The 9,822-nt window shown below is 41.3% G+C and overlaps 1 protein-coding gene across 2 annotated transcripts in view; it reads left to right on the top strand.

Annotated features, from left to right (window-relative positions):
* The window catches only part of KCND3 (potassium voltage-gated channel subfamily D member 3), a 223,201-nt gene extending 221,498 nt beyond the window's left edge, over positions 1-1,703 (top strand). The window contains exons 7-8 of one of the 2 annotated variants that reach the window (XM_033198977.1): positions 236-483; positions 1,236-1,703. In XM_033198977.1, coding sequence (XP_033054868.1) covers positions 236-483; positions 1,236-1,437 — 450 coding nt within the window. In that variant the 3' untranslated portion in view covers positions 1,438-1,703. The remainder of the gene's footprint in view (positions 1-235; positions 484-1,235) is intronic. The other variant, XM_033198978.1, reaches the window with a different exon arrangement.
* Positions 1,704-9,822: the final 8,119 nt, after the last annotated feature.

Below are 9,822 nucleotides of genomic sequence, written 5' to 3' on the forward strand. Positions count from 1 at the left end.
AACTGCAGTCCCTACCCTTTGAGCTGATGGCCAGGGCTGCCAATATGCTTCTCTTTCTGTCCTCATTGGATGCCCATGGGACATCACCCCTCCTGAATGCTTATCTGTGATCTGGGCAGCTGGGAGCCCTTCCTTCAAGGTCCAGAACAGAGACAGGCAGCCATACAGCGTATAGGGGCTTACCTCTCTCTTCCCTACCTCCTTTTCCTACTTCTTCTCCTTCTACCTCCCACAGAACCACGAGTTTATTGATGAGCAGATGTTTGAGCAGAACTGCATGGAGAGTTCAATGCAGAACTACCCATCCACAAGAAGTCCCTCACTGTCCAGCCACCCAGGCCTCACTACCACCTGCTGCTCCCGTCGTAGTAAGAAGACCACACACCTGCCCAATTCTAACCTGCCAGCTACTCGCCTGCGCAGCATGCAAGAGCTCAGCACGATCCATATCCAGGGCAGTGAGCAGCCCTCCCTTACAACCAGGTGGGTGGCTTCCATCCATCACCCCCAAAGGCTCGAATCATCCCATTTCCAGAATTAGACAATCGCAGCATTAGGAGAACCTTGAGGATCCTCTAGCCACTCCCCTTATCTAATGCATGAGCCCCTCTACCTTCCTCCTTTCCTTGTAAGGAAACCCAAAGGCCCTTCATATGCTGTTGGAGTAGGTAGTACAGCAGTTTAGGCTGAAAATGGGGTTAGGTAACGGGGGAAAAAAAAACTTTAAAAAGAATTATATATATACATATAAAATAATGTGTCTCTAGATACACAAAAATGATCTGATCTGGTACAAGGAATGGACCAACCGTTTTCTCAAGAAACAGTTTTCATATTTGTGTTACTCATGGCTTATCCTAGGCTGATTTTGAATCCCAGAGACTGACTTTTCCCTCCTCTCTGCTTATATTTAGGCCACTTCCCACTACCTCCAAATGGGTTGCAGAGAATTCAGGGAAGGCAAATGCCCAATGCCACAAATGATAGGTAAACAATCACTGGTGGGAGTGATGTACACTCTGCAATTCAAAGCCTACTATACACAACTAGCTAATTGCTAGTAGTTTAGGAATAATAATTAGAATGGATTATTACAAACTGATTACAAAAGCCAGAGATAGAGGGACAACAAAATATCATTCTGGTTACCATGAGCAAGGAATGTAGGGGGGTCAAGGAAGCTTTGGGACGCTGCCCAGCAGGAACCATCATCAACTCACTCTTTTCTATCCCAGTCGCTCCAGCCTTAATTTGAAAGCAGACGACGGACTGAGACCAAACTGCAAAACATCCCAGATCACCACAGCCATCATCAGCATCCCCACTCCCCCAGCGCTAACCCCAGAGGGGGAAAGTCGGCCACCCCCTGCCAGCCCAGGCCCCAACACGAACATTCCTTCCATAGCCAGCAATGTTGTCAAGGTCTCCGCCTTGTAAAACCACTGGACAGAGAGGGCCAGAGGGGGTAGTGGGGAATGAAGGGGACTGGCATGTTGGTGGGTGGCCACTGGGACCACTCCCTCCCCCTTTTCCCCACTATTTCTGCCTGCCCCATTGTACCCCTAGCACTGAGACTTGTGCCTGGAAGGAAAAAGAGGCAGCAAAGGGGCACCTGAGGTTCACGCTGCTAGCGTGGACATAGCCCTGTGATCTGCAACTCACTGGGGCCAGAGGAAGGGAGGGAGGGTGGGGGGGGAGGTCGGGATGGGCCAGTGGGGGATGTAGGCTATGTGCCAGGACAGGGCCTGGATGGAGGAGCCTCAGACTCAGACCAAATAACAATTGTTTCTGGAGACCCCAGTGAGGAAAATACAAGACCAAGAGCAGCAAAGAGGCCAAGTTGTCACAAGCAAAACAGGAAGAAAATATAACACTGTGTATTTAAGCACCTTTTTCAAGGCTCTTAATGGATAATATTTATTCATGGGAAAAGGTGGAAAACAAAAACACCAACGGATTTTTGTGAAATGTTTTTCTCCATGGACCCAACACCTTTGAACCAAAACAATGCATTTTGTGAGGGATTTTTTTTTCTCCTTTTATAGCAAAAGCTTTTAGGCTAAGAAGTCAGTTATTGCTGAGTTCTCTCTCCATTCCCCCAGGTGGGTGAGGTCAACTGAGCCTGGGCCCCCACTGCCCAGCTGACCTGTGCAGAGCTGCCAAGTGACCACACGGCAATCCTTACCCTTTGTCTGTCCCCGTCTCCCTTGTCTCTGTACCTCTCTGCTTACCCCTGGCTGTTTCTGTGTCCAGCCATCTGTCTCTACCTGGATCCCAGTGATCCTGAAACACATCAGTAAAGCCTTCTTCATCACTGCCACGCACAACAGACTTGTGCCTGGGAGTTCTATCTGTGTGAATGCAACTGCAGAGGAGGAAAGAGTGAAGCAAAAATTGGGAGAGTGTAGGGGTAAGGGAAGTCTACCACACAGAACAGAGGTGCTTCCCTTGGGGTTGGAACCACTGGTGTTTGCAGTTTTGGTTTCTGGGAAAGAAAGGGAATGAACAGATTTATCACACTGGAATCTTGAAAAGGCAAATCGCCAACATCTGAGAAACGGTCAACTCTGGTATGTGCCAGTGAGGGGAGAACGGAAGGACCCAGGGCTTGCAGCCGCAGCCAGTCATTATGGCACCTTGATATGGACCCTTCCCTCAGGACCCACCATAAAGCCCATCCGGAGTCCTTCCAAGAGGCCCCGGGAGTAGTTTCCTCCGGAGAGGGCAGTGGTACGGGGACCAAGATTCCTCTGACTTATATCACACCTGAGACAACTCCCACACAGAGGCTGTGGAAGGGTAAGCCTGTGTGCCTCAAGAAAAATGCTTCCAAGCAAAAGCAAGTAAGAGATTCTAGTGATTCTTACCTGCTATGAAAGATGCCTTGATGTCTGAAGAGGCTTCAGCCTGATCTCCCTGAAGACAGCTGAAATGGGGGAGAAGCCTGATCACCTCTGTGCAAGCAAAGGAGTGAAGATTATTTCTTGAACACCTGGACAACATATCTGTTCAACTAGCTTGCACCCTGGTGGAGCTGGGGGCAGCATTTCTGGAATCCTCCCAACCGTTATTCACTGCTTATAGCAGAGTAGGTGGGCCTCAGAGTTAGTGACAAGTCCTTTCCTGCCCTTCCCAACACCCAGCCACCTTGGTGCAGTCTCTGCAGCCTGGGCTCTGAAATACATGAGCTCCTCGGGAGCTGCCTATCCATCCTACAGCTTAGTGGTTAGCTGTTTAATTGTAGGCCAAGAATTTCTCTGCCCACCACAGCCATCTAAATGAGTTTCACTAGCCAGGAACCTAAAAACACCCTTAGTGGGCTTCCCTATGACCCCAGCTTGATTGACCCTGTAGGCTCAAAAGGTTTCGAGGTGGCACCTAACCAGAATGTGGGCAGAAGGCAGAGGAGAGGGAGCCTTCTATCTTTATATCCTTATACTTACCCTCATTGACCACGGGCTGAGTTCTTTCTCTGGGTCTGGCCTCAAGGATTTCCCCTAATGTGAGAATGGAGTGGTTCTTGCCCCCTGAGCTTACAGACTAAGAAGGCAGAAACGCTTTACAACTACAGAGTACATGTGTATACACACAACCAACCTAAACACATCGGAAAATACATACTTAAATCAATTCCCTTCATATACACGTCTCATTAGAAGACCAGACTAACCTCCACTTAGAGGGCAGGCAAAGGACTAGAAAAGAATTTTTCTTTTAAAAAAAAATGAGTAGTAGAGCAAAATTACAAGTGTCTAAATATCTTAGTTATACTTCATAAGATCTGACTGGGGTAAGAGATAAAGAGGTAAATAGGGCCGGGTGTGGTGGCTCACACCTGTAATCCCAGCACTTTGGGAGGCCAAGGTGAACAATCACCTGAAGTCAGGAGTTCAAGACCAGCCTGGCCAACATGGTGAAACCCCATCTCTACTAAAAATACAAAAATTAGCCAGGCATGGTGGTGGGCCCCTGTAATCACAGCTACTAGGAAGGCTAAGGGGGAGGATTGCTTAAACCTGGGAGGCGGAGGATGCAGTGAGCCGACAGAGCAAGACACAATCTCAAAAAAAAAAAAAAGAAAAGAAAAGAAAAAAAAAGGAGGTAAATTGGAACATGGTTGCATACACATACAAACTTCCTGTGATGAATTTAAGAACAGGTCATTACAGGGTTAGAATAGTGACAGATTCAATAAAGGATCTGTTTGATAGGGCACCAAGGGAACATTTTACTGGTTCCCACAAAAATTAATGTTAAATATCATGTCCCAAGCAATTTACCATGTTTTTTTAATTGGTCCTAATCAACAGAATGTTTTGTGTTCCTTCCACTTCACGTTCAGATCCCACGTCATGCCACTTCCTTAAAAGACCATTAGACCATCCCCTTTTTCTCCATCCTCCACTGTAGCCCTAGCCAGAGATAAAAGATTCAGTTCACTTCTGGTCCAAAAAATGTCAACCTTTGGAAAATGGCTCATCTACACTACAGAACACAGCCAGATGACACTGCCAAAGGGTATGGTAAGAAAACACAAGGTCCAAAGTATGCTGAATCGGTTTCGTAAGTCTAACTCATTGGCCAGTGACTGAAAAACCAGGATATCAGGGTTTTCTGGGGGCCAACAGCTTTCTGGTGCAATGACCCTTGAGCTTTCATAGTTCCTGAACCACCTTGACATAATAAGATTCCCAAAACCACCTATTCCATTCAATCCCACTCAGCATTAAGAGGGGGAGGGCAAAACAAACAGTTACATTCAAATGTCAAATGAATGGGAACCTAGAAAATATAGTATTAAGAGCATATCAGAACTAGAAAAGATTTAAGAATATCTAATTTATTTTACAGTATAGAAAACTGAGACCTAGAGAAATTAAATGACTTGTTCAAGGTCATGCAGTTATTGAATGACAGAGCTGAGACCAGAACACAAGTCTTTTGGCTATTAGTCTAATGCATTTTCTACCACACCCACTGCCTCTGACAGCAATGATGCTTTGGAGAAGATCCATCAAATCATACTGTAATTGGAGACACAGTCTTATATAAATGTCAATACTATTTGGACACGGCCCTTGGAAATCACCTGACTGTACCAACACAAACCATACTTTGGAAACCACCGTCCTCTAGGTAGAACCATCTATGGACTATCAATTTTGTCAGAAATCAATGAACAAGTGAAGAGTCAATATTTTTTAGTCAAATATTTTCTGTTCTCAATGAAGAGAAGACTAGGACAATGACATTTTGAAGCATACCTTTTATACTCCTTGCGGTCCTTATGACAGTCTGTGATGGTAGTAGGTAAAGTAGCTAAATCCTTGAATCAGAGAGGGGAAAATGTGGAAAGAAACTGAATGATTTATCCAAGTTCACATGGCAAGTTAGTGGCAGAACCATTATTGCAATCCAGGACTTAAGACATCTTGTCCTAGGATTTTTCCTCCACATTATATTGCACTGCTCTGAGGCTTGCTTATATTTTTAATACCTGGATTTCCAGGGTGCTGACTTGGGGGAGGGAAGTATTCAATTTAGAACCACCGCGAACCAAGATCTCTGGAAACAAACTCTGTACTATTTCTCCTTCCTCTCCTATTTTCATAACTAGTGCCAAGCTCAGGACTAACTGCATAGACTTCCTTTCAAAAGACCAATAGATATTCTCAGTGACAGCTGAACACATTAGTTTACAATCACACAGAATTTGAACAGAACTTAAAGTGGACAGTTAATGCCAATCTATGATTAACAAAAATGTCAACTTGTGGATATGCTGATGATTTTATCCAGTTTTCAAAATATGATTCCTACAGTTCAGGATATCACTTATTAGATTGTAGACAAGGAAAGTGTACATTGAGACATTATGTACTTAAAAGTTTTTCCTTAAGTTTTGCGGAGGAAGTGGTTGAAAATTGAGCTAGCACTAGATTTTGAGGTTACTAATGAATTCTAGTTTTCCAGTCTCACGCACTTCAATTACCAGGTAACTAGAAGGCAAAAATATCCCAATGCTGTGAACTTAAGGCAATATTCATTTCCTTTCTACACTACTTGGCATGGTAACCATGACAAACTTTTATTTTCTCTTTCTGATTTCCTAATGAAATCTATTTGCAAAGCTTTAAAATGACTAGATGAAGGAAAAACATTGTTATGACCCATGACCCTTGGAGCCCAAACAGCACCATGAAGAGCATTATTAAAACTAAGAGAAAGTGGCTATCAGAAAATGAAACAGCTTTAAAGGGGCTCCTTTTAAGTCTTGTTTTCTATTCAGAATGTTCTGTGTTTTTTCTCAAGTGTGGGAATGACATTTATCTTAGCAGGTTACTCAGCTACACTGGATGATGTCACTGCAACCAGTGTAGGGCACTGACCCACGTCCTGGGGGCTCCTTGGACCAATGGACTATTTTACAAACCTGGGAGGTGGGAGGGATGGTATATTTTTGATAATCAGACATTCCGATGTAATGTTTTACTTAGAGGTCACACCCTTCCCCCCATTAATGTCATCGTGAGATACATCAAGTGTGTTCTTTTCTATTTTCATATAATAAATGGGCTTTGCTTATCAACATCACAATGGCAAAGAAGAAATACACTGTACAAAACTGCAGGAAGATAAAACATGAAAACTTTCTATAAAAAAAAAAAAAAAACTCTTGAGTTTCCTGTCGTCTTCTTTTGAAACTGTAGTGCATATGTTAAAACATGTATATCATTTACAGTATTGAGTCGTGTGCCACTGCTGTACCTGATGTATCCGATCTGGATTAAACAAATTATGTGCCACAAACCCTAAATGACTGTTTCTTTGAATACTGATTCTCCTTTCCTCCCAAAGGTGCTGGTATATACTAGAAAATAAGAAAAATTTGAACAAAGATGGGCTTTCTACCTTGCTAGAGAAAACTCACAGACTCTTAGAAGGGTTATTAAAGGCCTAATCTTCCCACTCCATCCCTCAATGTTAAACATAAACAACTCCTCTATGATATCCCTGATGGTTCTTGCCTGCTTGTATGCTGTTATTTGTAGATGTTCACTGTCTAACAGGTAAAGCATTTGGTTTTATTTATCAAAAGCTCTATGTTGAACACTGACTCCATGTTATTGAAAGAAAATCTGACTTTATGTATCAGTACTGGTTTTGCTAAGTACCAAGTTCTTAAACTAAAAAGAAAACTCAGAATTAAATGCTGTATGGGGTACTGTAGAAAGCTTGGATGGTGGAGATTCAGGTTGAGGTTCTAGCACTTAATTGTGACTTCACATCAGTAACTCCCTCTTGGCTTCAGTAAGTTTCCTCCTGTTAAAAATGGAGAATTAGAGCATAGTGGCATGTGCCTATAGTTCCAGTTACTTGGGAGGCTAAGGCAGGAGGATCCCTTGAGCCCAGGAGTTCAAGTCCAGTCTAGGGAACATAGTAAGACCCTCATCTCTAAAAACACACACACAAAAAACAAAAAATGGGGATTGGATTAGTTATCTTGGAAATCTGTTCCAAACTTAACAATTCTGACTTAGGTGATGAGACCAACCGGCAGTCTGTTTCACCACTGGCAATGAGGAGAATCCTTTTAATTTCCCCACAACTAGATTCTAACTGATGAAAACAGTAATAGAAATGAGAACATTAAAACAAATACATGATGCCCAAAAGCCCTAGAAGTTAGCTGTGAAATTCATTTTAATCATTGATGCTCACATCCTTATCACCCACTAGGTGTCACTGCAGACCCACAGCCCAAATAATCTTTGGATAGAAATAACTGGAAACCATATGTGCATTGAGCAATTTGTGTTTTTTCATTGAAATGCACTAAATGTCAAGTGAGACACATGAGCTTGTACAGAGGTACAAAATAATAAACACATTCTGCCAAAACAAGTCAATAACCTTGCGATGGAGTTCTACTGTCAACTATAGTTATCAGAAATACATATTTTTAAAAGACTAACATAGATTTTATTTAAGGGGAAAAAAACCGTAAAACTTCACACTACTCCCTTGTCTCATACAGAGTGATCCACAAGTACTATATGTTCAATTATTTTTAGTATTCGGGGGCTGAAGTTTGCCTTTAAACCACATTTTTAAAAGTTTAATAAATATTACTGTAATACCTAAGCTACTTTAGAAAATATTACCTTTAATCACCCAAAATAATTCATATTCTATTTCTAAGTCAGAATTATTCAAAGTAGCAGGTTTCTCAAATATCTCACTACATGTTAATATTGCTAGCCTAATTCAAGTTACAGCTTAACATGAATAGCTGCAGTATTGATTTAAAAGTATTCACAAATTCAGATATTTAACCAATTCACACCAGCCTTTGTCCAAATTACTTGAATTTATAAAGGCTTTTTGAATTTTTAAATTTGATTATCCTTTTCCTGAACTAGAAACTATTTTTTTTCTTCAGCATATGTCATATAATCATAGAACTAGAAGGGATCCTAAAAATCTTCTAGTCCAACTTTCATTTTACTGATGAGAAAACTGAATCATAAGAGGTTAAATGACTGGTACAAGGTTAAAAAGTAGGTAGTAGCAGTATCAACCAGGACAAGTACCTTCTTCACACCACCACAGAGCCTTCTCAAGTGAATCTACCTAAAACCTCTCTATGGTTCCTAATAGATGATGGAAAGATGCACCTAGACTGACAATTAAAAAAAAAATTTTCCACACAACGGTAAGTCACACACAAATAGTAGTATGTGGAAGATTCCTTCCACATCCACAACTATAGCTACTTGTTATTCCAGAAGGTGGCAGCTGCCATTTTCCTGGTAAAAGCTTATGGAAATTGAAGCAATTAGTATTTTTGTATGTTATACATATGCTTACCTCCAGCTTATTTTTCTGTGGCAAAAAAAAAAGCAAACACAAAATAGAGAATCCAATTAGTCTGAAGACTAATGTAACTTCATCTCTAATTAAGATACAGCAGTACCCTAATTAAAATCCCCTAGCAATGACAAACTGAACTTGGCTGTATTGTGGGGGAAAGGATGGAAAAAGTAAATTCAATTATATATCAATGACAGGATCTTATTTAAATGTGTAATTAAAATCTCTACTTCTTAATGACATACTGGACCTAATTATGGATTTGCTATCTACATTATTAATTCATATACTGATACATGTAAGAAAAGCCTAATATTGCCCAATCCAAATGACAGGAATCCAAGTTAAATAGGAGTTTAGAATTGTGTTATGTAGGTGTTGGACAATAAATGACAGTGGCTGTGGGTGTTTGCTGACAGCCCTGGGGAACGTGTTTATACTACCTAGACAAGTATGTACACAGGAAAGAAGAGCTTTCCTTTTAAAAAGTGAATACACATCTCTCTACACAAGTGGTTCTCTCATCAAAAATCCAGTTCACAGAAAGTCTTGGGAACCAAAAGCTTAATCATAAAAGGACTTCCAGAGGAAAAAAGGAAAGAATAGGTAATTTCCAATTACATTTTTCTAAATCATAAAAATTTCTAAATCAAGAAAATTTACAGATGGATCAGCTCAGAAAAACAACAGCTCCTCTTGGATCCTAACATTAGAGGTAAAAACTGGGGAACATTTCCTAGAAGAAACAAGATTAGGATGTACTGAGAAGTGTCTGAAGAGAATCAATTCCAGCTTCCACAAAATACTTAAAAACTAATAGCTAGAACTTCCCCCTAGCCTACCAGCAGAGCAGGTCACTTGTTAATCTGGACTATATAGATGAATTACAGAAGATCTATGAACCCCTTGAAATTACACTCACAATTCTGTTTATGGAATGAGAAATTT

Source organism: Trachypithecus francoisi, unplaced genomic scaffold (genome assembly GCF_009764315.1).
Source record: "Trachypithecus francoisi isolate TF-2019V2 unplaced genomic scaffold, Tfra_2.0 Lachesis_group5, whole genome shotgun sequence".
NCBI classification, from domain to species: Eukaryota; Metazoa; Chordata; class Mammalia; order Primates; family Cercopithecidae; genus Trachypithecus; species Trachypithecus francoisi.